Consider the following 27,300-nt stretch of genomic DNA (forward strand, 5'->3'; position numbering starts at 1 on the left):
CGCAGCCGCAGGAGGCGGCGGAGCGCCCGCCTCACCTCGCCGCTCTCGGCCCCGCCGCCGGCACCGGTTCGCCCTGCCGAGCGCCGTCCTCAGCAGCGGGCGAAGTGGAGCCGGCGAGGCCAGGAAGACGCCGCCTCCTCCTCCTCCTTCTCTCCTCCTTCTCCTCGCCCTCCCTCCCCGGCCGCGTCCGTCAACATGGCGAGCGCCTCGTACCACATCTCCAACCTGCTGGAGAAAATGACATCCAGCGACAAGGACTTCAGGTGGGACCCGCCGCCCCGCGCCCTACCTCGCCCACCCGGCCCCCGCCCCGTCCCGTCCCGTCCCGCCGCGCCCGGCGGCCCCGCGCCCGCAGGCCCCGCGCCGCCCTGCCCCCAACGGCCGCCTCCGCGCCGGCCCCGGGCCTGGTGCCGCGGCTGACAGGGCGGCGGCAGGTGCCGGGCGGCGGAGAGGCCTCTACGGGCCCGGGCTGTGCCCGCCGCGGTGCCTCTCGGGGTGGGAGAGGCTCCCCTCCTCCCCGGGCTGGGCGCGAAGCTGCTGCTACCCGGGGAAGAAAGTTCCCGGGAGGGGAGCGCCTCTTCTCGCTGCCCCGTGAAGGACGGGGCACGGCGATGGCCGAAAAGCCGCGGCCTCCACGCATCGTGGGCAGAGATCCCAGGCAGCCGGGAGGAGCCAAGCCATGCTCAGGTTTTCGTGGGGTTAGGCGAGGAAGGAGGTCAGCGGTTCCATTTCCATCCTCGCAGATGCTCAGAAGCTGAATGGGCGAAGCCCTGAGCAACCAGCTGTAGCTGACCCTGCTTTGAGGAGGAGGGGTGGATGAGATGACCTCGCCGGGTTCCTTCCCAACATCACAAAACACAGATCCTGTGATTTCTGTGAATAGAAGCAGGGAGGGCCATCCAGCGCAGTGGGCTTGACCATCCAAAGCTCACATGCTTCCTGGATGCTGCGTCTTGTAGACAGAGGGGTTTTGTGCTCCTCACATAATTTGGTACTGCCTCTAAAAGTCTGTGCATCCAGAGAGAAAAGTCCAGTTAAGTCTTACGGGGACAGGACTGGTGTATGTAATTTTGAGCTTAGGGTCTTTCACAAGAACACTACTTTTTATTGGATCATTTGGTTGCTTTGTAGTAAACTAATAGCAGATAAAATGCAAGTATTTGAGTATCAGAAAGTTAAATGTTTTAGAGTAAGCTATTGAAAAACAGCAGAGATGGTACATTTACACAGCAGTTCCAGCTAAGCCTTAGGTTAAAAATAATTACATTTCTTTGTTTTGTGAGCAACCAGAAATTCACATTTGACACCTTTATTTGTCAAAGAGGGTACATGAATACAGACAGGGAAAAGGCATAAAATACCTTGGGTTTTTTTGCTTTGCATTACGGCGCGTAGTTTATAGTTAAAGAAGATGTTGACATCCAGACAAGTCTCTTGTTTAATATATTGAAATCTAAATGAAAGGAGATGGTGATGATTAAATAACAATAGAGTTGGATTTTAAATAATCTTGTTTACTTTTGACAAACTGTTGTAGCACTGGACACAGATGTGATATACTCATGTTTTTTTTTTAATGTCAGTTTCTTTCAGATTTTAGTAGCATGGTATTAGCTGGAGAATTTAGGCTAGAAATTTTGGAAGTAGAAAAAAATATCGATTAGTCTAAAAAGAGACAGTCTAGAATTGCCTGATTTATTTAAATTGTACTAAAGATAGATTCAAACTTTTTCCCTCTAAATATTACTGAGGATTTTTTAACTTTTATATGCTAGTTTGTTTCTGATTAAGTGAGCTTTCCATTTTGCGCTTATGAGGAGGATGACTTACAAAAAATTTTAAAACTTTCTGCATAAAAGGGGTAGGTCACACCTGTCAAATGCACCTGTAGCAAGCACTTTTTTCACAGCTACATGTAGTTGAAACTTGTTTTGTAGTTGCTTTAGGAAAGAACACTTTAGAAATTACCTATTCTAGGAGCTTTGAAGAACTTTAGAATTCTTGAGTATTAAAAAAAAAATCCTTAGTGTAGGTTAAGATCTGACTTCACAAACCGTAAAAATGAGTGATGATAGATCTTACAAACTGTCTGTTAGCAATGACACGTTTTAAGAAACTTTTGTATAGTGCATTTGCATAATGGATAAAACAGTATTTAGTACTAGTAATTGTGCATTTATTCTTTGATCATTTCTATTTGAGGAGATACAGTGCAGTTAACTTGTTGATATCAAGGAGCTGAGTATAAACCACAGTTCAAGTAAGCACTTTACTGTAAAATTTAATCCTCCATTTTCTGAATAACTTGTCTTGTCTGAAGCAAGTGTTTGTGGCATTTATTGTCTGGAAACTTGGACTTAACTTCTAAAATGGGCAATATTGTAAGGTGGCAGTTTACTGTGTGCTTAATACAAGGTATGAGGAGCTGTTGACATGCTGCTGCTTTGCACCAATTGAACTCTGATGTGCCTGAGGAGGAGGCAGTTGTGACTGAGGGGTCGCATCTAAACTACTCAAAACCATGTTTCTAAATACCAGCTACTATAAACTAAAGTTACCAGGCATCCCCACACCATTGTGGGGTTTGGAATAGAGAAGTCTGCCAGGAAGGCTCTTTAATTGTAGTTGAGTGCAGAAGCTGCTGATACACTGAGGATGTTCAAGCTCTGCTTAGTTTAGGAACTTGTCACAAGTAGGTGATGAGCACATGGAAGTCGTAAGGCTAGGAAATGAGAGCTATTGACCAAGGAAGTGAGAGGAGACTATTAAGGTTTAAGAAAAGGAGGTAAATACAGCGGTAACATAGAGACAGTTTAAAGATGTTCTAGTACTGTGTGACTTTGTGTATATCCTTATCCTTATCCTATCTGTTCGTTACCTTTACTTACCAAGTAGCTTTTTTCCTTGCTCTGCTTAAAAGCTGGTGCTGTATACAGCAGCTGTATACACCTGTTTATGTTGCACATCTGGGTCCTGTCAGATTACAGGCTTGCTTCAGTGGGACTGTTGGAGTGAATGAAAAATGAGTGAGGTCTTACCTTGAGACGATTAGACTGGAATTACTGTGTTAAAAGCCAGGACAAGTTGGGGTCCATTATGTGAGGGGCAAGCATCTGTGATGCATATTAAGATTATGCAGAATCTTGGCTTTCATTTTCAATAAAAAAAAGTATCTGGCATGTCAGGCTGTGGAGATAACCTTCCAAGTATGACCCCAGCTTAAGTGATGTCTGCTTGAGGCTGATGAGCACGAAGTCCAAATGTCAACTTTAACTGTTTAAGTACAAATCTTTTTTGCCTGGGGTTGTGATTGGTACCAAAGCCTGTGGGATTTGTAGTTGAGTAATACATCTGTATTACCTCTGCTGAGGAGAGAAGACGCTTACAAAAGAAGAACAGATGAGGAAACAGACTTCAGAAGGAAAAGAAACAAAAGGCATAAAAGCAATATTTTTGGAAAGTCATTTCTCAGTATGTTCATGTATTGGTGGATATGACAGTGTTATTGAATAATAACTTAATAGATATCAAAGATTCCTGAGAGATCAAGCAAACAAAATAATTAGTCTTTGTGTTTAATGTGGCACCCCGGATTGGGAGCTGGATAAATTTATCGGCCGTTGTCTGGACTAAAAACAAACTAGTCTGCACGGGAGAAGTAAATGAAAAACACATAGAATGTAGCTTCACTTTCATTTCTCCATTAATGTTTGGCTTTTGCAAATTTTGTAGGAAAATATTTGAAAAACTCTTCATTCTTCTTCTTCTTGCTTAAAAGTTGTTTTAAAATAAACTCAGAGCAGAGATTACCTTTTTTTTTTAACAAACTTAAAAAACAGGCTTTTTTTTTTTTTTTTTTTTTTTTTTTTTTTTTTTTTTACAACATCAGCATAGCTAATGAAAGGACTGCTTGAAGTCCATGAAAGTGTCACTTTTACTTTGTGGAGATCATTTGGAATATAGTGTAAGCGGTGGAAGTAAAATATGTAGCTGTACTTCTCGCGAGGAAGGATGATGACCTAACTAAAAGTTATTATCATTTTTAAATACAAGTTTTGTCCTTTTTATTCTACAACTAAAATAAATACTACTTGCATCACAAAACAGGTAACAGTAATCCAATGTTAAATGTGATTTATTTGATAACAAATGGTGGAAAACGAGAATCTTGAATTTTGAGCACTGTGAATAACCCATATCCTTTTAGAAATAATTATCTGACTATCTTTTATCAGGTTTATGGCTACTAATGACTTGATGACAGAACTACAGAAAGATTCTATCAAGCTGGATGATGACAGCGAAAGAAAGGTGGTGAAGATGATTTTGAAATTACTGGAAGATAAAAATGGTGAGGTGCAAAACTTAGCTGTCAAATGGTAGGTATTCTTTTTCTATGGGGTAAAGAATTGTTTAATGACTAAGCAACATAAAGCACTTTTGAAAAAACGTAAAGGACCACTGCTATACAAAATAGTTGTGCAATTGATGTCCACAAAGGAACCCTTGTACTTGTAGGCTACCTTCCTTAGTTGTGGTTTCTTACAGAACTGGCTCTTGTTGACATTGCGGATTAACATTTGGGGTTTCACGTGACAAGTAGTGCATGCAGTATGCTCAAAGTATATGAATAATGTGCTTATTCTTCAATGATAATTCTTGAATGCTAAATAGATTTTTAAAAGATTATAATTAATTGGTAATTGCCACATTGATATTTGACTATGAGAAGGTAGCTGATGTGCAGAAGAAGAATTGCAATATTGTAGTTTTCAAGCGGGAATAAAAGCATAAAAAGGTAAATATATGGTCTTGGTTATCAAATATGGACCTTATGTCTTCACTAACACACAAAATACTGTGTTAATGGTTTTACATGCTTTACAGGAACTGTAAATGCTTTATGGGGTCATGGTGCAGTTACTTGCATTTCAGAGACTTGTTGCTTAAGTACCCCCTCTTCCTCTAGTTAACTTCACATGTGGTGTGGCTTTTCCAGAGCACCCTTTGAAGAGGTGCGACATTCATTATAACTGACTTTTTGTTCTTGGCCCTTCTGACTGTCTTTGTGCCCTTTAAGGAGGGCTGCTCTGTTAAGCTTCTAGCATTCCTGAGAATGTTTCTTGTTCATTCGCTCCTTTTTGGTTTGGGTTTTTGTAGGTTTTTTTTTTTGTGTGTTTTTTTTTTTTTTTTTTTTTAATATTCCATGTAAGCTACTTATATTCTATGAGATGTGGGTTGAAGTAGACTTTCTACAGAAGAACATGGGAGAGCTTTGAAGAGGAGTTTTGTGTTGTGACTAGCTGAGTTAGTTTGTTTCAGCTTGTTATTCTTTACAATTTGCCCTTTCAGACCAGCAAAGCAGAAAATTAAAGCCTGTGTGTACATCTGCTTCTGTACTTAGAAGTAATGCTTGCTTCAACTTCTGAAATGTTTTAAGTGATGGTAACAAAAACGTTGCACAGAGAAACTAGTGTAGAAATAGCAAGTTTCAAGCCAAAGTTTAACATAGCAGTGTAATAATATAATTATCACTACTTTTTCACTACTCTCACCAGGGTTGCAGGGTGTTAAAAAGTGTCTTCCCCATCCTCCTTTTTTACAAACAACATGGAATGCCATGTTTCTTTTTAATTCAAACTTCTGAAATGTCAAAGTTCCTTGTGGTGCAGTTTAAGTTCTGTGGTTTTGAAGCAGATTGCTTGCACTCAATCAGAAGAGTAGATAATTAGGAAACTTGTCTCAGACTTATAATTAATTGTCTTTGTGTGAAATAGCATTTTGTGTAACAGCGACATTGCAGCATACATGCAGTACTCATCTTTAACGTACATCCTAAAGTTATCCTGAAGTTTAGGTTAATGCACATGTGCACAGTTTGTATGTCACAGTGTTTAGTGATGGGACTAGAATTTTGGACCTAAAGTACAGATAATGTTTATTAACACATTAAAGAAAGATTTCAAAGGACAGATAATGAGAGAAGAGATGGCTGCCTGTGTATGTGCACATGCCCTGCTCTTTGCTTATTAACTGTTCTTCTGTTTCTAAAGTTTACTTTGACATACTGATAAAATTCTTGGATTTAATTAAAGTGACAGGCTCTGTTTAAAGTGTGGAGTCTTTTTGAGAAATCCAAATAATGCTAAAGAACAGTGTGAAATTTACTGTAATGGGACAAGAAACATAATGGAAGAGTTTTCAGGTAAATTGTGAACATTCATCTAGAATGTTCTTGAAAGTATCAAGTTTTTTGTTGTTTGGGGTTTTTTTTGGTTGTTGGTTTTTTTTTTTTTTGCCATCCCAATCCCTTGCAGATATGTTTTAGGCACAAAAACCCAGTGCCCTAAAAGAGTCTTCTCCTCTTAAGGCAGCTTATACTCATGGTATTGTTCCATGACAGTTTTAAGCCAGTCTAAGCTAATGCTGCTGCTGCTCTGCTCTTCTTGCCCTCCTTGTCCCTTTTCTTGTGCTGTTGCTTCTCTGATTTTGTTGTAGACTGGTCTGGGGATGTATTTTTTTTCTGGCTTAGTGCTTTCCTGTAATTAGATGAGCATTGTTAGACACAGTAGTGAGGGTGAAGGATGGGAGAGGTTAAGCACTGTTAAGCTGTAGTTTTTCAAAGACAGTGCAAGCTGATGTAAAGTCTTGGATCTACTGCAACACTGGGTCTAAGTTCAATTAGTTGGGAAGTTAAATTCGGGCAGCATATTTTTCTTGATGTTTTGGTTTTAAAATATTTTGTGTTGTCATTCTTTAACTTGTGTATTTCTGTTATGGATTTGCTGGCAGTTGCAGCTGAGGAAAGCATAAACTGTGTTTAGATATCTTTATTAATTTAAATACTCTGGTGAACTTTAGAGACTATGAGCAGGAACTTCCATCAGGCTGGTACTTGATGACCCATTTAAGTATAGATTCCCTCTCATAGAAAAAGCATTTAAGACAACCCTGTGTACCTTTGAATCTGTATTTGAGACAGACTTTTTCCTTAAGGAAGGGAGGAAAGATTTGCAGTGTGTTAAGGGAGCTTCCTTTACAGATTGATCAATGGAAACACTGTGAATGGTAAAGGTATTGATCCTTTTTGAGCAGGTAAGAGTCTCTTGTGCGAGGATCACTCTTTCAAGGTTTGATTCTTGAGGTCACTGAACAGAGCATATTTAAAACAACTTGGAGCAGACATAAAGCAGCATTTATTTTTAGGCAAGCGTAGCAACAAGTAAGCAGAGTTCCTGGTTTTGCCTTACCTGCTGCTTCCTTTCATGTTGGGGTAGGAAGGGCTCTATTGCTTAAAATGCTGATTAACTTGTTTCTTCTTATCTCTTTAAAGCACACTAGTGATTTTGTTCTTGATACTTTCAATTATATTATGCTGGTTTTGGACAGGATAAACATGTTGTTCTTTGGTTAGCACCTGTTAGGTTGAGAATTCATGGATATTTGTGTAACTGCCTTGCAAGATGACTGTGCAGTTCATTTCTGAATAAAAATGAAAATTAATGAACTGCTTTAATGCTCTTGAAGTAAAAGTCAACCTGCTCTAAGCTTTGACCCTACAGAAGGGAAAGGAGTGTATTCATGAAGCTTCTGTTGTTGCAGAGAGTAGATGCAAACTAGGTCAGTAACTGCAGGTTGTTTACCTTGTTTTTCTTAAGAGCATGTGAAATTTTAAATGTATTCTTGCTGTCTGTGTTTTTTTCTGGAAGAGCTGTTTTTTTTTTTCTCTGATAGTCATAGGCTGTTTTACAGTCAGTCAATGTAGAAAATGCTGTTGGACATTCTTACAGAATATTTGTGGGTTAAGGCCGTTCCTGTAGTCCAGCACGGCATCCTGTGCACCTTATGGCGCTAGTAGTTACACTGCCTGTAGCTCTGTCCAAGAGTATGTGCTCTGGATTAGACAAGCATTATGGTTTGTCTAAGCATAGGTATTGTGTTGGATGGACTGTTTGTTCTTCATTGCTGGTAACGTTCTGCTGGCCCAAATTGCACATTAATTGTTTCGTATATTCACTGTTGCAGTATAAGGATGAACTGCTGCTCATTTTGAGCAGTTATCTATGGTTCGATTAACTACAATTTAAACCTATACTTAAGAATTTCTATTGTTTTACACTGTGAAATGTTTCCTGAAACCTGTAAAAACCCAAACACGTGCACACATGCAGACATACATACATACATACATATATATATATATATATAACAGGATTAAAGTAAGTATTTTCAGTGATTCCTCCTCTATGAACCTGTAGTTTGTCTGCATTTATTAGTGTGACTTCTCTGGGCAGTGGTTCAATGCAGGGAACCCTGCTTGATGCTGTGAGTGTGAGTCATTAGTGTGAACAGGATGATGCACATATTGGCTGTTGTGTGGCTGATCCGGTTCAGCAACTTTAAAGCCTTTTGGATGCTGTGGTAATACACTGCTGCACATCACGCTATACTGGTGATCTGAGTCAAATGTTGGTTGTTTTTTTTTTTTCCGTTTGTGAATTTTAACTCTTCCCTGTAAGTAAATGTGCTTATTTGATAAACAAAATATGCCCGTTTGAGACTATAATTGATTTTGAGTTAGTGTCCCCCTTCCTAATAAGGAGCTACACTATGAACACCTTTATCTTCAAATGTATGTAACTTAAAGGAGACAGAGTGTTATAGTCACTCTTTATTTCCATAGACAACTGAATGAGAAAGTGATGGTTTATTTTCAACTTCTGATAATCTTAGTTTGTAATCTGGGACTAATAATAAGGTGGGATGACATTGCCACCTGGAATCTCACCAATCAGAAAGCAAACTCACTCGCTGTTGTTCAAAAGCAAACTTTCAGAATTGCTAATCTAAAGGCTTGCTGTATTTTTGAAAGCATACTGTTGTTTAGTTTTATACACTTCCATAATGGACATGTGCTTATTTCTGCTTCTCAGTGCTTCTGTTTACAGTACTTCTGTTGGAGCACACAACATTACAGTTGGGAAATGGTTTCTACAGATTTTACACTTATATTTTGTATTCTGTAGTCTCTTGATTGAAACTCTGTAGGAATTCCCTGTCTCCATACTACTGTGGACAGTAATCATGCCTTGGAATTGTGATTTTTTTTCTGTTCTAGGTGATTTGTGCTTGCATTGTTGCAAAACAAGTTACTATGCGCCAAGGGTAGTAGAGTGCAATGACGCTGTGAGTAGCTGCTGGCTGACAGTGGTGTGTATTTGAAGAGAAGCTAGTGATATGTCAATGAAACACTGAAGAAGAAAGCTTGGCTGAAGAGTGAAATCAATTTGTTGAGAAAGCTGTGAGCTTTTTGAGCAACTGGAGAAAATGTTTCAACTTGTAGGAATGCAGTCAGGGATGGCTTGATGTATTTGAGTCTAGGAGACAATTCTTCATGATAATCTATGTGTTGGCAAATGCTTGTGGACAAATTTATCAGGAGTTTATCTGTTGGAGGAAAAAGGTCTTTATTGGTGTCAGTGTCCAGAAATTATTTTAATAAGATTGCAGTATTAATTTAACACAATTGAAGCAGTAAAATGACCAAATTAGATTGTGGATATGGTCCTCTAAACCCCTGTTCTCAGGGCTTTAGTAGCTGTGGAGATGATTTGCTGGAATCTAAAGGTTCCAGTACAGTGCCCTCTTCGTAAATCAAAGTGCAGTGTCAGGTTGAGACCTAAGGTTTGGCTGCTTTTGACAAAGGGTGCTCTGTTAGAGCTGTTCATTTCTGCAGGGCTGAGTACCTGCTGAAGGAAGTGAGAAACCATTCCTTTACGTCTTTGTTTCTGTGCACTTAAAAGGCTGCTTTCTATGCCTTTCGATACCAGTCAGTATCTCAGTTAACCATTCTCTTGAGATCATCTGTATGCGGAGTCTTCTAGAAATGTTTTACCAAAGTTGGTTTTGTGTAGTTATTTTTAAGATATCTGCACAGCTCTGTAAAATACTCTGCAAAATGAGTAAATTGCAATCTTCCTGAATTTGTGGCATTTGAGTGATCATAATGCATTGATTTCAGATGTAGGTGACCTAATTTTGACTAATGTCAAATTAGTTTAGTTTTGTGCATTAACAAAACTGAGTTGTATGTGATATTTCAGTGCATGATTTTGGTAAATATGTTTTGCCTTTGCTACTTTATTATTATTTTTTTTTTAAATTCCCAAATTGCCAGTATTTTCAGCAGGTTTTATCACACAAATAGGATGATGGTGGGTAAGGAGAGAAGGAAACCAAAAGCAGGTTACAGTTTGTGAAGGAAGGCATGGAAAGTGGAAGGTGTGATTGTCTTTGGAATGGCATATTCCTGGGTGCTAATCTAAGCACTGTGCCTCGAGTGCAAACGCTGTTCTGATTTCATGGGATGTAAGGCATTACGAACATAGCCATTGAAGGAGAAGCTCCTAAGTTTGCCACATAGTGACAGACCATTAATGCCAAAACTTTGAACCTTACTCTGGTTAGTATTGTGTTGTAAGTCACACTTAGTGCTTGAATGCGAAGGGCTTGCTTTGTATAATAGATGCCTCTCTTTTGTCCATGTCCTCCTCCTGTCTGCTCTTCTTGCCTGCTGCCTTTGGCTTCTGTTGGGCATTTTTGATGATTGTTAGCTATTGCCGCTTTGAATTCTGGGACCTGGGACAGAAGGGTAGCAGCAAAGGGGTACACACAACAGGGTTTGGGATGGAAGATGTATTCTGGTTTTGTCCTACTGTATAGAGCTTATGTTTGCTAGCTGTCTGAGAGTGAAGGTCCTTTGACTACTGGCTTGCAGCCTTCCAAGTCTGAGCATAGTCCTCCAGTCTAGCTCCATCCGACAGCTATGTGTAGTGGTTTAGTTTGAGCTGTTGGAGCTCTGTCCTTTATTTTCAGGAGCAGAGAAAATGGGTGAGCAGATCAGGTGGAACAAATAATTTTGAGAGTCTGCACTTGTTCTGTGGTGTGAGCATATAGCTGGTGGAGAGGGATGGCTTTGGAATGACTGAGAGGATTTCTAAGGCAGGAAGCATGAAAGGTGTGGGGAACTCCAAGTGTGTTTGGGAGCCTTTGTGGCAGGAGGAATGGAAAGCTTGATGCTGTGAGACAGATGAGTAGACTAAGTTTTGGAGGAATTTGGAACGCATGGGTTTGCGTTTACCCTGTAGGTGCTTGTAAACTGTGTTTGACCAGACTGTTCCTTCTCTCCTCCCCGCCCCCTGCGCACTTGAAAGGACAATAGCTCTGTCCAGAAGGGGAGATTGATAAAGTGACTTGTTCAAAATGGATAACTTCATTGTCAAATTTGACTATACATTTGGAAGTGAATTCAGTATGGTCCAAGGTGTCAAGTGACTTTAAAAAAAGTGATGAGATAATACAAAGCATGCATAGGACAACAAGTAAAATTAATACAAGATAACATTTCTGTGTTAACAGCACTTTGGAATTAAGCTACATGTCCACAGATCTCTACTGCTAAAGCAATGCAGGAATTTGTCTTTTTTTTTTTCTCCAGCAGCACCAACAAGATAGTAAACATGTGCAGCTGTTTTGCTGTCATTCTTGGCAAATACAGTACTGAATTCCAAAACTAACTTCAGTGCCTTCATGTTGAATGTCATAGCCTTGACCCTTCTCAGCTGAATAGTGATCTGTGACCTGTGTGTTCTCTCACAGCTGCCTGGCTGACAGTTTTATTAGCTAGTAGTGACCCAGGATCTAGCTGTGTTTTGGGAGAGTTAGACTAAAGCTCCAGAGCCATTTCCAGTAAAATAAGAAAAACTGTTTTGCTTTTTATCTTGTACATTGTGTGCTCAAGAGCGCTTTTTCTGCCTTAACACACTTGTGGGTTTCTGTAATACAATAATGTGGGAATTAGATGATTTACATACTAGGTGTAAAGTAAGTTTTTACTGGTGTAGCATAACTTAATTTGGATTTTCAACTATTTGCTTTCAGAATAATAGTATGAAGTTGGAAGTTCTTTTCCCACCTTTTTAATAGTGTCTGGAGCTTTTTTGTTTTTGTGAAGTGCTTTGAAAGGCTACTTTTGAGGGAGGGGGAATATTTACCATTGAGTATCAAACTAACTTGTGGCTGAACTGTTTTAAAAGTTTGATAATTGCTATTTGTTTCAAATCAATGAAAATTTAAATGCGAAGTTATGTATTACAACTTTCCAAATACTACTATTTTTTTTCCTAAGCATGGGAAAACAGTCCATCTTTGGACAGCATTCTCCCTTTGCACTTGACAAGGAGCTAAACTAGGCAAATACTGTACATTGTGTACAATGTTGAATGGGAGATAAAAGATTTGCACCCTCCCTCGTAAGCCACAGAAACACCTATGATTTCTGATCCATACTGCTTGGCTGTATGAGTTGCAGTAGGAGACACCACCTGTTAGCCCAGCACTTGAAGCCACTTAAATGTTCTCTGTCCTTCCAACAGAAATCTGATGGAACCATTGCATGCACTGGCTTTGATTTCTCTACTGCAAGTTGGGCCCCGGCTTTCATGAAAAAAGCAGCAAAACTTGAGCTTTTAAGAAATGCTTTCTAAAAATTAACAGCCTTGCGCATGTCTTTCCACTCCACAAAATCTTAGTCTGGTTGTTTTGATACAAAGGGCTTGCTTAATAAAGTCCTCACACTTTACTGCTCATCAAAGCTCACACTGAGAACACTCATGTAGAATCTCTTCAAAAACTTCTGTGCTTTCTCACTCTGGTCAAAGTTGAATTTGATGGTGATGTGTATAACTTGAAGCATGTGTTACAAGAGGATAAGTTGTTGAGAATCAGACTGTAGCATTTCCTTGGTGGGACATCTGGAGCAGCTGCAAAATGTAATGGGAAGGTCTGAACACAAGGCCAAGTCAAAATTATGTCCATTGTCCCTTTAATTCAGAAGGAAGAGAAAAGAAATAGTAGTTTTCTGGAGATACATCTGTGTGTCTGTTAATTGTACCGTTGACTGCACTTCTAGTTCACGATTCTCACATTTTCTGTAGATGGTCCTTGCTACTACTGTCGCCATTTTTGCCTCAAGTCGTTGCTTTTGCTCTTATGTGACTGTTCCGTACAGCTCCTTGTCCTCTTGCCCTCGCTTCTGTCAGGGTTGGTGCAAGACCTAAGTTTGGTAGAACTTCAGCTTCATGTAACATCTCGCCTCTAGTGTTGATGTCTCATTAGAAAGCATGTTTTCTTGACTGAGTAGTAATATTATGGATGTCACCACAGAGAATTAAAGAGAGAGTAGCTGGTTGACGTACAAAGAGCAGAAGCTTAAAAACCAATTGAGCTATGTCTTTCAAAGTAATTACTGCATGCATAGGCTAACGACTGTTTTTTGATGGTATGTGGTAGGAATGCCTATAACGCAGCTTATAACACTCATTTTTTTCGAAGTTGGTGTGTTTGTTGTTAATGTAACATGTTTGAGGGAGTTGAATTAGATTAAAAGATTTTGTAACTTAAAGTCTTTCAAAGTTAATTTCCTTTTTCTGAGATGTTTTGTCTGAAGGCAGGTGTTTTAAAAAAAAGGGAGACACTAGATAAAGCAGATTTGGAGTGAGAAGTGGGAGGGGAAGTAGGAGAAAGAATAAGTTCTTGGAGTTCTTCTGGAGCTTTTTCACAGGTGAAACAGATCAGTAACAATGGAGAGATGCTGGAAGTTGGTGATAGGGCTAGGAAGATGATGAAGGATTCTATATTTCTTAGCAATGAACTAGACTTTATTAGGGCATAGTTGGTTTTAGTATTTTGATCAAATGGGAGCATCTGACAAAGGAATAAAAGATTGTTATGATCCTCAAAACAGTTAGAATGACTGAAAACTCAAAATTCAGCAGAAAGAGAGGAAACATTACTGTGTGCTATGTGTATAGTGGTGCTTGGAGTCTATGCGAAGTGGGGCATACCATGTTGGTTTTTATTTTAGCATTTGCATTCTCTTAAGGTATAGAATGAGTGAGTGTATATCAGATTGAACCTGAGCGTTGTATAGAATAAAGATGCAGTAATTAAGAAGGTTACCTACTTGTCTGTGAACTAAGCAGGCACTGATGATCATGCACATAAACTGATGACTCTGGCTAGGTAACTTTCAGTATAAATCTTGGCATTTAAGTGAGAAGTAAGAGGGACTCTGATTTTGAGACTGAAGCAGAACAGTCAAGCAAAAACTGTTTCCGCAACTAGATAAAAAATGTGTACTGAACCAGTATTTTGTTACTACATTTATGGAGACGGGTTATCAACCCAACCACCTGAAGGTTTTCAGATTTTGAAATCCTGCTTTGGATTGGTACCAAAACCAACTGTAGGTTTGTGACTTGAGTACAAAATACTGAAATAAAATAATGGGTTTTATTCAAGGTTGCAGACTTAATACTTTTTTTTTTCTGTTGCTACAGCCTTGGCCCTTTGGTGAGCAAAGTGAAGGAGTATCAAGTGGAGACCATTGTAGATACCCTCTGTACAAACATGCTTTCAGATAAAGAACAGTTACGTGACATTTCAAGCATTGGCCTTAAAACTGTGATTGGAGAACTTCCCCCAGCTTCCAGTGGTAAGGCGTTTTGTACTCAGGACTATCTAGTTTTATTTTTTCATTACTAATTTAAAAGATGCAAAAGCTAGGTCCTTCAGTGAAGAGGATTCAGGTCACTTAACACTGGAACCAATTTCTGTCAAAGGAAAAATATGGCACAAATAATCTTTTAGTTTCTTCTTCTCAGACTGTATTTCCAGATTTTATTAGTTTAAAAACTTTTTTTAACTGAAGAATTGCATTAATGTAAAAAACAAACTTACAGTGCATAACTTCAGTATAACAAATTGAGTGTAAAAGCTTCTATTTTAATAATTATCTTGTGGAACATTTCTAGGTTGTAGTAATAGCTAAATCTCATGTTACTTTTTGATTGGCAGTATACTTTAAAATTGATTATAATTAGGGTATTTTTCTTTAATGATCTGATTTCTTGTCTCAGTTTCTGGTGTTTTGGAAAGTACCTTGTGTTTCCAACAGTTGCCTGTTAAATTACTGAAGTGCTTACCTGCAGTTTTACATGAAGGCAGTCTTTCATCCAAAAGAGATAGTAATGATGAATGGCTCATCAGTTAACAACATTACTTTATTATTAAAATGATTTTCAGATATTGTAGGGTACAATATGAATGAGAATAGAGAAATGATTAAAAAGGCTTTGGAAATGCAATTTTTGGAGACTGAGGTTTCTTGAATTAAAAAAAAATATTGACATCCTTTGTTGAAAGTCCACATATAAGTCTTGCTTTTATCAAGCAGTAGTGAGATGCGTAAACTTTAAATAAATAACTAATTTTAAGTAAATCAGTTTAAGCTTTTATTCTTTTGTTTGCTGACACAGACAGGCGATTTTGGGGTGGGGGCAAAGCTCAAACAAAAGTGTAGCAAAATCTGTCAATGTAATTAATGTTTCTAATGCAAAAGGAACCTAGGTGGTATTTCTTGATCTTAACTTGAATATAGATTGTTGTCTTTTTTATTACCCTCTGTGATAACATATTTGACTGTCCAATTGTTATGTTTAGTTTTAGTCAGGAACTTGATTTTAGTCATATAGTTAAGAATAAGCCATAAATACTTAAACTATACTTAATATAGGTTGGAATGATATTAATTTCACATAGGAATTCCTAAAGTGTGATTAAAAAAACTTCATGCAGCTGAAAGAGAGTGCTAGTCAGTGGTTAGCTGTTACCATGACGGGAGTTTCTTCTCAGAATTACAACATTAGACATTTGGGGGAAAGGGGTATCTATGGACTTGCGGTACAGACATTTTTACTGTGTTTTTAAAATGCTTTGGGCATACGTCTTTTCCCCTTTCTTAAATGTTTCAGCAGTATTTCAGGTACTTATTTAAGTAGCTTCTTGTGCAAAATAATTTTATTTTGCTGTTTCGTTATACTGCTATTCTTTAGAGGTGGCTCTGTCTACTTCTGTGCTTCCCCTCACCTTTTAGTTATTCCTTTATTTCTACCTATAGTCCTTTCATTTATTGCTGTAGTCTTGTCTTGACCTTCACTTTCCATTGCTTGCCCTGCCAAAAGCAGTATCCTTTCTGTTGTATATACCTTATGGGACAATTAAGAAGCCCTTCTTCTGAGTATATTTTTACATAGCTAGTCCGTCAGCTCTAATGCAGAGAGTACATTATGTTAGGAAACAAACTAGCTGTTCAAGCTTGTCTTGTTGGGTGGGAAGAGCTTCTTTATGTTGATATCAAGTTGCTTTCCATAGTCACAACCATGATCTTTGGTGTTAAAAATGGTATTTTTTAAATTATGAAAATGCTGAGGTTTTGTTGTACTTTCAGGTTCTGCATTAGCAGCTAATGTTTGCAAAAAGATCACAGGGCGTCTCACTAGTGCTATAGCTAAGCAGGAAGATGTGTCTGTTCAACTGGAAGCACTGGATATCATGGCTGATATGCTGAGCAGGTAAACATCCCTCTTCCAAAACACTGGTGAATGGTCGTAAGAGCTTAAAGCTTGAACTTTGATTTTTGAAATGTTAAATTTAAATGACTTTAAGTTATGTGATATAATATGGTAAGGTATTAAGTATAGGTGAAACTTAATTTACAGGAAAAAGAAGTAAATGTATTGAAGATAAGTTGATTGATGGATCCATTACTTTTATTATTTAATCTTCTGAAAACTGTAGTTTTAAGCTTATTTTAGTACTTATTGCTTTGAGGGTATATATTAAACTCATTTCTTGTTTTTAAAGTTCCAAAAGCTTAAATTTAATTGGAATCTTTGTGATGTTTTGGGAATATTTAAAGGAATTGTTGTACAGTATATGAACAAAGTTATCTACATTCAATTGGTTTGAGTTTGTGTTCTGTCTGTTTTAAGGCAAGGAGGACTGCTTGTTAACTTCCATCCTTCAATTCTGACCTGTCTGCTCCCCCAGCTGACTAGCCCCAGACTTGCTGTGAGGAAAAGAACCATCATTGCTCTTGGTCACCTGGTTATGAGTTGTGGCAATATGGTTTTTGTTGACCTCATTGAACATCTGTTGACAGAGCTGTCTAAAAATGATTCCATGTCAACAACTAGGACCTATATACAGTGTATTGCTGCTATCAGTAGGCAAGCAGGTCATAGAATAGGTAAGAAAAATATATACGTTATCTGTAACTTTAAAAGTTTTCAGATAAGAGTAATTACTTTGCTGATTTTTTTTTTTTTTTCCTCTCTTACCAGGTGAATATCTGGAGAAAATAATTCCTTTGGTTGTAAAGTTTTGTAATGTAGATGATGATGAACTAAGAGAGTATTGCATTCAAGCCTTTGAATCCTTTGTTAGGAGGTAAGTTATTCTTGGCTACCTATTTCAGGCTTTCTTAAGATCTTAAGAGCATGCCATTTGGTTGTAAACTGTCAAGAGACAGTCTTTGGTACAAAATATTTTTGCAAGCTTTGAGCTCGAACTATCCTATAACTCTGTCTTGTAACTTAACTGTTAAGCTATGTATTATGTCTGTACTTCAGGAACACTGAAGTACAATGTCACTGTGCTGTTGCTGCTTGTGAAACAGGAGGAGGGAAGTATTCCAATAATACTTGTCCAATAGTGATGACAAAAAAAAAATTATATCTAAAGGCCTATCTTGGTCCTCTACAATCTTCCAGTCTAGCAGATCCAGTTACATAGTAGTATTGCCCTTTCTGAACTTCCCTTCTCAATTTCTGTAAAGCATATGGATGTATTGATGGTACTTGGTTTGGCTAATGTCTCCAAAGTACAGTATGTGGCACAAAGTCTTAGAGATATTTTAATTCTTCAAAGTAATGTGACATGGATTGTATTTTTGTATTACACAGATGTCCTAAAGAAGTTTATCCTCATGTGTCTACTATTATAAACATTTGTCTTAAATATCTTACCTATGATCCTAATTACAATTATGATGATGAAGATGAAGATGAAAATGCAATGGATGCTGATGGTGGTGATGATGATGATCAAGGTATGCTCTGTTTTTGGTTCGGGAGAGAGGAAGAGCTTGTGGACCTGCAGTCATCTGAGAAAATTGATATGGGTGGCATTGCTACTCAGTACCAGCATTTGAATGACTGGTATACTTTTGTATTCAATTTTCATACTGTTTTTAAACATACCTTATAAACTCACTTCCTGGAATAAAAGTATAGGATGTTATTGCTGGTGATAAATAGTTCCAAGGGTGAGCATGAAGTATTTTAAATACAAATATTTTAAAATACTTACAAGGTGGAAAAAGGCAGAGGCATGTGGGATGATATAACTAAATTGAGAAGAAAATCAGTTAATGAACTGAAAATACCTATTCAGCGTGAGAAAGGCTTCTCACTACTTTCCACTATAATGTGTTGTTATTTAATGCATAAAATCAGAATAGATTGAAAATTGCAAAGTAGTCTGTATTTTTCTGTAGGATGAGAAATGTTTTAGACTCAAAGGCATAAGGTATTTATTGTTAATATGGTGACAACACCTTGCCACATGTAAGCTTTGTGAAAACTTGGACACACAAGTTATTGGAACCCAGGGCATAACATTCTCATTATTTTTAGATGAATGAGCTGCATAATTGCTGCTTTAGCACTTTAAAAGTCAATTTATATTGCTTATTGTATATTTTTTGTTGTACTTTTAGGGGGCAGAGTATGGTTTGATTTACTCCTAGAAAAAAACAGACAGAATAATTTGTTGAATCTTGATCAGCTAGTAATGGTTGTTGCATTGTCACTTATATCATGAAAAAAGAGACATATGCTTTAAATCAGTAGTCAGCCTGTAAATGTGATAGGAACCACCTTGTCCTGTTTGCAGTTTAATACATGTGTAAGACTAGCATGAAAAAATTGGCAGAAAAAATAATTAGGTTTATGATTTAGGCAGTTTAGAAGGCTTTTTATGTATGATTTTTAACATGCTTCTGAACTGATTTCTTTGGTGTGTCTTGCACAAAGAACTCAAGTGTATTCCTATTAATTTAATATAAAACTTGATGCTTTGATTGTCTAGACTTGAACATATGCATAATTTGTTTTTTTCAAGGGAGTGATGATGAATATAGTGATGACGATGACATGAGCTGGAAAGTGAGGCGTGCAGCTGCTAAATGTCTGGATGCTGTGGTTAGCACACGACATGAAATGCTTCCAGAATTCTACAAAACTGTGTCTCCTGCATTAATAGCCAGATTCAAAGAACGTGAAGAGAATGTTAAAGCAGATGTTTTTCATGCATATCTTTCTCTTTTAAAACAAACTCGACCTGTGCAAAGCTGGCTTTGTGATCCTGATGCAATGGAACAAGGAGAGACACCTTTGACAATGCTTCAGAGTCAGGTTATTTGTCAAGATTTTTGTTCTATTTGAGAAGACACATTGAAGTTGTGCCCTGTTCATAAGGATAGTTCTTGAAATATACCGTGTCGTATTTTCTTCGTACACAGATTGTGGTTTATTACTCTAGTGCTAACATAGAGAGCAAGCCAAGTAAACAGGACCAGAAAAGTGCAGCAGTCTTGGAAACTGAAATTACCAACTCATGCAAATGTGCCTAAGTGACTTCAGTTGTTTATTGTTGCCTGTAAAAGTTGCGTGTCCTATGAGTTTAGCCAAATTACCAAAGCAAAATAACTATTTTGTGCATTCTGTAACGCAGACGTAAGCTCAAATGATCAAGATAAAACTTGATTTGCTACAACGTAGTTTATTTGCAGAACAAAAAGGATAGTGCTGAAAAACTTTCGCAAGTGAGTTATTTGGGTGACTTTTCAATTGTTGAAAATTTACAGTTAAATCTACACTTTCAATGCAAATCTAGTTATATTCTGTTTCATTTCACCTTTTAAAGTTAAATTACTGGGTTTTTTGGATAGCAGGTCTTTTGCATCTCATTTTCCAGTGTTTATAACTTCTTTAGTTCTGTGGAGAAATCAGAAATAGAGGGATAGGACACACATCTTTCTTTATATCCTTCCAGTGATCAAAGATGAAAGAAATGTCAGCTATTGAATCAGTTAACAGATATGTGATGATTACAGGTCCCCAACATAGTTAAAGCCTTGCACAAGCAGATGAAGGAGAAAAGTGTGAAGACTCGTCAGTGTTGCTTTAACATGCTGACTGAGCTAGTGAATGTATTACCTGGAGCCCTAACACAACATGTTCCTGTACTTGTACCAGGTATGAGAAACACATTATTAACGTAAAGATTTGTTAGTAGATTGGATGTGAAGTTTTGAAATCTTTAAGTCTTGACTGTGCTTTTTGCAGAAGCTTTGAAGCGTTGCTTCTATTTAAAGAAATTGGCAAAATAATCAGCTACTATGTGGATCCATATAAATATTTTAGTGATGTATTTCCATTAATCTTGAAAGCAAGGATTGGCTCTATGATTTTTTTTTTTTTTCTACATCTAAAAAAAGTTAATTTTGCTTCTTAATTGCAACATCAAATGGCTGCCTTTCTCATCTCAACAGAGTTAAATACTTCCCATATTTTAGCTTTTGAGACCTAAAATGTTGAATTTTGAAGTAACATGGAAAAGTAAGTTTGGAAAAGGTAAACATTCAGAATCCCATTATAATGAAGAAAATACATCACAAGCCATCAAATGGCCCATGTCCTCTGTGTACAGGAAGCTTGAAAACTGATTAATTGAATAAAATGGTGAAAGGGGCTTGGAAGCATTGTAGAAAGGCTGAGAGCAGGAAAACGTAAATTGAGGATAGCTGCCTGCCTTCAGAAATTTTGAAGTGTTCTAACAGAATATGAATATGTAACCTAAAAATACATTTTTCTTTTTTCTTCCAGGAATAATTTTTTCACTCAATGACAAATCAAGCTCTTCTAACCTGAAGATAGATGCTTTGTCCTGTTTGTATGTGATCCTCTGCAATCATTCTCCCCAAGTCTTTCATCCTCATGTTCAAGCCTTGGTACCTCCAGTTGTAGCTTGTGTTGGAGACCCATTTTACAAGATAACATCAGAGGCGCTTTTGGTTACCCAACAACTTGTGAAAGTCATTCGTCCTTTAGACCAGCCTTCTTCCTTTGATGCTACTCCTTACATCAAAGATTTGTTTACTTGTACAATAAAGAGATTAAAGGCTGCTGACATTGATCAGGAGGTGAAAGAAAGGGCAATATCTTGCATGGGTCAAATAATTTGTAGCCTTGGTGACAGCCTAGGCACAGACCTGCCTAGTACACTTCAGATCTTCCTAGAGAGACTGAAGAATGAGATCACTCGGTTAACTACAGTGAAGGCCATGACATTGATTGCTGGTTCTCCTCTGAAGATAGATTTGAGACCAATCCTTGGGGAAGGAGTTCCTATTCTTGCTTCTTTTTTGAGAAAGAACCAGCGAGCTTTGAAACTGGGCACTCTTTCTGCTCTAGATATTTTGATTAAGAATTACAGTGACAGCTTGACAGCTGCCATGATTGATGCTGTCCTGGATGAGCTTCCACCTCTGATTAGTGAAAGTGATATGCATGTATCGCAGATGGCCATCAGTTTTCTAACAACACTGGCTAAAGTATATCCTTCCTCCCTGTCAAAGATTAGTGGGTCCATTCTTAATGAACTTATTGGCCTGGTGAGATCGCCTCTACTTCAGGGTGGAGCACTTAGTGCCATGCTAGAATTTTTCCAAGCTTTGGTTGTGACTGGTACAAATAATTTAGGCTATATGGATTTACTGCGCATGTTAACGGGTCCAGTGTACTCACAGAGCACAGCACTTACTCACAAGCAGTCTTATTATTCCATTGCCAAATGTGTTGCTGCCCTTACTCGAGCCTGCCCTAAGGAAGGACCAGCTGTTGTAGGTCAGTTCATTCAGGATGTCAAGAACTCAAGGTCCACGGATTCCATTCGGCTTTTAGCTTTGCTTTCTCTTGGGGAAGTTGGGCATCACATTGACTTAAGTGGACAAATTGAGCTGAAGTCTGTAATATTAGAAGCATTCTCTTCTCCTAGTGAAGAAGTCAAATCGGCGGCATCTTACGCGTTAGGCAGTATTAGTGTTGGCAATCTTCCTGAGTATCTGCCATTTGTCTTACAAGAAATAACTAGTCAACCTAAGAGGCAATACCTTCTTCTTCATTCTTTGAAAGAAATAATTAGCTCTGCATCAGTCATTGGCCTCAAACCATATGTTGAGAACATCTGGGCCTTACTCCTGAAACACTGCGAATGTGCAGAAGAGGGTACGAGGAATGTTGTTGCTGAATGCTTGGGCAAGCTTACATTAATAGACCCAGAGACTCTCCTTCCACGACTCAAGGGATACTTGGCATCAGGTGAGTTGTAGTAACTCATGTACATATTGCAGCTAATGGCCTTATGCTATTTATTAATAAATTGATCTAGTTTTGCAAATTATTTGCTTAGATTTTGTGATACTCTTTCTTCCCGCCCTAACAGTGCGAAGCTTAGATGGTTCTGTTTTTACTAGAAGATAGTCATACATAACATGAATTAATTTTATGTTCTGCTTTCAGACAATGATATTTCAATTAATGATGTTATATTTAACTAAGAGTTACACACTTAAAGGAGAAGGAGCATATACAACAAAGGGACAGCACTACTTGACCAACTAGTTGCAACATGATGGCATTTTGGTGTAAATTACAGTATTCCTAATTTTTAGATAAGAATTCTGAAGTTTTTAAGGATTAGGAAGGGTCATTGTGCATAATTCATTAATCAGTTTCATATCAAGAATATTGAGATATTTTCTCCATGCTCTTCTGCTTTAAAGAGGAGAGTGTTTGTAGACCTATGTGGTGAATTAAAAAATTTGTCCTAATAGGCTTATTGCTTGAATGTTCTGTAGCAGATAATGTTAAATGTTTATTACAAATGCTATGGTCTCTTTTCCCGTTTAAAATGTAACACAAGTATATCTACGGAGAAAATTGCATTGCTAGTAATAAGTAACATTTCCTCTCTAGTGTTCTTAAGAGTATTGGAAGTTTAAAAAGAATGGAACTGAACATGATTTAAATTCTGTAGTTGTACTGTTTTAATGTTACATATTTACACTTTTGTTTCATATTAGGGTCCTCATATGCTCGAAGTTCGGTGGTTACTGCTGTCAAGTTCACTATTTCTGATCATCCACAACCCATAGACCCACTCTTGAAGAACTGCATAGGTAAGTTCTTTACTTTAGTGACAGCTGCTACATTTTCAAGCAATAGAATTGCACTTAAAAATTGTTTGCTGTGTTTTCAGAAAAAATATTTTGCAGGTACCAGAATTAGCTGCTAATGGTAACTGTCGGAACAGTTATAAAATGTTTCCATACTAGCCAACTATTTTTATTAATCCTGGCTTGTTTGAATGACGAGCAGTAAAAGTTGTGTGATAAAAAGGGTATGTATTGGAAGCTGTGATGGGCAACAAATATGAGGAGCTAGGGCTTTTAGGAAGATGGTACCCAAAAGCTGGTTTCCTTTGCCATGTTCTTGCCAAATTATGTTAGTTCGATGTAGTACGGTACTGCCTTTACCCTGAAGGGTGGTCTTGGAAATATTTGATGTTCAGTCATTTGAAATATGTTTGCACATGTGAGTGCTGAGTATTACCAGGTGGCAAATAGTAAATTCAGGTCCTTAGGATTCTATAATGCTCTGAAATCTGGAAGTTATTGGAACTGTGTATATTTTTGCAGGGATAAAGTAATCAGAGCTTTCAGTATAACAGTATGATGAAGAGCTTTGCAATGCTGTGTCTTTTTGATCTTTTTGAAGTATTGTAGATCTGTTTAATACGCGATAGTGAATGTTGTGTAGTGGCTTGATTGTGGGTTTAAAGATCTGTAAAAAATGTGTATACTGCTAAAACTAATAGGGGGAAAAGTTAATCTTTGAAAACACAGTTTTGTAGAGAGCAAGGTTTTTATTCATGGGGAAGTGGTGTTAGTTCTTAGGTGTTATTTTCATCACTAAGCTTAAAATTTTTTAACAATATGTTAAGGAATTGACTGTACTTGTGGTTTTCTTCCCCTGCTGTCCCTCTTACTGAAGCTGCCTTGCCTCTTTGGTTTCTGGAAGTAATTATGGATTATCCAATTAAAAAAAACTATTGGTATCTTGTAGTTAAGAAATCTCAGTCATCTTTAGTTTGTTACTCAGGGTTTGGATTTTTTTATTTTTTTGTGTAGAAGTCACTTCGATATGTACACCCTTTTGTTCTTCTCTTTTTAAAAAATTTCCTGCCTCTTGGAAGCTGCTAGTAAAACCTCACAAACATTGAGGAAAAATATGAAGTATTCCTGCAGGCATTTATTTTAACAAGGCTATGTTTATAGAACTATAGACATTGTAAATTTAAAATACCCAGAGAGTGTGATGAGGTGGGATGGAATGAGAGAGGAGTTGCTACACTAATATATACTGGGTGGTCTTATTTTACAGTAATTTAGGAATTCTCAATATATGCCAATTTAGGCGTTAAAAATCAATATATCGATAGGTTCCTTAAAAGGTGTTCTCTAATTCTTGAACTGCAGAATTTAAATTGGTTTTCTAATGTATTATTCTGAGAGACTTTAATAGAGAAAAGGAAAGATTGTGTTGAATATAATGTTCCTTAATTTACATGCTATACCTTTAAAAAAAAGTTGAAATATCATTAAGTGATAGCCATTTATTTTGGTGGTGTTTTTCTATTTCTGTTTCATTATTTGAAATGCCATATATCTCATTTATATAATACTTTTCATATGATTATAACCAAATAGATTTATTTGTGTAATCATGCTAAAATAGCAGGTATTGGTCTGTGTTGCATTCAAATAAGTCCTGCACTAAATATGTCCTTTTGAAAGGTTAAAACTGAGGAAAGATACTTCTAAGGTAGCAAATGAAAAAGATCCTCATAGGTTGATTTATTTCTGTGCATGATTGCAGGTGATTTTCTGAAAACACTGGAGGACCCGGATCTCAATGTCAGGAGAGTAGCCCTAGTGACATTTAACTCGGCTGCACACAATAAACCATCATTAATAAGGGACCTCTTAGATACTGTGCTTCCTCATCTTTACAACGAAACAAAAGTCAGAAAGGAATTAATCAGAGAGGTATGTTAACTAAGAAAAACAGTGCTAAATATATGTAAGTAGATTCTTTTGTTTTTCTAAATATATTACTTCTTGTCTTTGTTTATTTGCTGACAGGTGGAAATGGGACCATTTAAGCATACAGTTGATGATGGGTTGGATATAAGGAAAGCAGCTTTTGAGTGCATGTATACTCTTTTGGATAGCTGTTTGGATAGACTAGATATATTTGAATTCTTAAACCACGTTGAAGATGGCCTGAAGGATCACTATGATATTAAGGTTTGCTGTCAGTTTTCTCTGTGTAAGCAGTGACTTCGCCAAAATATTTTAAATCATGAATAGACTGAAGTGGAAAAAAAAATAATTTCATATGCTTAAGTACTTCACTGTATTTGCCATTTTTGTTAAAGTGTTGCTTTTGAAAAGGTTATACAGTATTGTAGGAAATATTTCTCTACCTATGTGCTGAGCATAACTGATTGTTGAATTGCTTTTCTCTTAACCTAGATGCTAACCTTTTTAATGTTGGTGAGGTTGTCTACCCTTTGTCCAAGCGCAGTGCTGCAGAGGTTGGATAGGCTTGTTGAACCTTTACGTGCTACATGTACAACTAAGGTATTGTTTTAAATTTAAAACTTATTTTAAGTTAATTATTTTGTCTTGTCTTACAGAAGTATAAATAAACTCGTATATGAAGAATACTTCTGAGAATCTAGGTGTATTGCTGCAGTATTTCCTGAGTGATAGTTCGTAAGCTGCAATATGGCAATATTAATACGTGGGCCCTTATATATGCATTAAATTTCTTTAAATTACAAATGGAAGAGTAGACTTCTTGGCTTCTTTTTAAAAATCCCGTCTCCTTGACGCCATTCCTTTTGTTACTTAAAAATCTAGTTGCCACTTGGGCAACTTGTAAGTCTCATTTCATTATAAATAGTGAAACTGGAATACTGAGAGTTTTTCTGACTTCTAATGATTCGTTGTTGCAGACAATCATTTAGATGATAAAGGATGGAGGCAGTGTGAAGCGCTCCTATTTTTACTGGAATTTTTGTTTTGGTTTTTTTCCCTTTTTAATTTATATTACAAGATTCTTGGGTCTTGGCACTGTTAGTTGTCTTCCCTTCCTGCTCCAGCTGCATGCTCTGACTGTCACTTAATGCCTGATTTACCTTGCTTTTCCGGTGCTGTAATCTGTTGTATTTCACATCAAGAAATTTGACTGCTTTTATTGATAATTTGTGGTTGTATCACCAAAACATCTTTTGAGAATTATAACAGAAGGATAAACAGTTATTCTAATGAAGGTCAACTTTTTAAAAATTTCTATTCTCTGGAAGCTGGAAGTATTGTGATAATATCATTTTAATGTTGTTTACTGACCTTACTAGCTGGAGGTTGGCTGCTATAATTGTTTTGATTTGGTAGCTTACAACCTTTTCCTGCTTACCATGCAGTATTCAAGTTTCAGTCTTTCTTTGCTTGTTGTTGTTGGTCCTTTTTTTTGGTGTTTTTTTGTTTGTTGTCGGTTTTTTTATTTTTTTCTTTTTTTTAATTTTAAGTTGAGTGTAGAGGGAGGGTTAAGCAAAAGTTTCAAATACATTTTCTTTTTTTTTTTTTCCCCTAGGTAAAGGCAAACTCGGTGAAACAGGAGTTTGAAAAGCAAGACGAACTGAAACGATCTGCTATGAGGGCAGTAGCAGCGCTTCTAACCATTCCAGAAGCAGAGAAGAGTCCATTAATGAGTGAATTTCAGTCACAGATAAGCTCTAACCCTGAGCTGGCAGCCATCTTTGAAAGTATCCAAAAAGATTCATCATCCACTAACTTGGAATCAATGGACACTAGTTAGATGTTTGTCCAAAATGGGGACCATTATGTTGAACCATATGATGCACTGAATTGACAGGTTATGAGTAAGAAACAGAAAAAGTATCTAATCTACACATTGTTTCACTTTATTTACCTTGATGGAGACAGTTGGCTTTTCCCATTGTTGCTTTTCTAGCATTTATTCCAGAAATGTATTTCCATAATCCAGAGTTTGTTAACCACTCTTGTTTTAGTGGATTTGGCCACATTTGGGAATTAAAAAGTTGACGCATGGTGTATGGAAAATAGGTTCCAACATCTATTTGCCCTGTAATGTTTAGGATTAAAATGTCGACATTTTGTGACCATGA

At 37.4% G+C, this 27,300-nt stretch overlaps 1 protein-coding gene across 1 annotated transcript; it reads left to right on the forward strand.

The window, feature by feature from the left end:
• CAND1 (cullin associated and neddylation dissociated 1) lies at window positions 1-27,300 on the forward strand. The gene is made up of 15 exons (XM_086748895.1): window positions 1-263; window positions 4,236-4,379; window positions 14,400-14,554; window positions 16,349-16,472; window positions 16,893-17,149; window positions 17,244-17,349; window positions 17,865-18,010; window positions 19,084-19,376; window positions 20,078-20,219; window positions 20,850-22,343; window positions 23,108-23,203; window positions 24,963-25,132; window positions 25,229-25,393; window positions 25,622-25,729; window positions 26,745-27,300. Exons 1-15 carry the CDS (start codon window positions 196-198, stop codon window positions 26,967-26,969), a joined length of 3,693 nt encoding a protein of 1,230 aa, XP_086605021.1. The 5' UTR covers window positions 1-195; the 3' UTR covers window positions 26,970-27,300.

The sequence above is a fragment of the Chlamydotis macqueenii genome, chromosome 1 (assembly GCF_036417535.1).
Source record: "Chlamydotis macqueenii isolate bChlMac1 chromosome 1, bChlMac1.mat, whole genome shotgun sequence".
NCBI lineage: Eukaryota > Metazoa > Chordata > Aves > Otidiformes > Otididae > Chlamydotis > Chlamydotis macqueenii.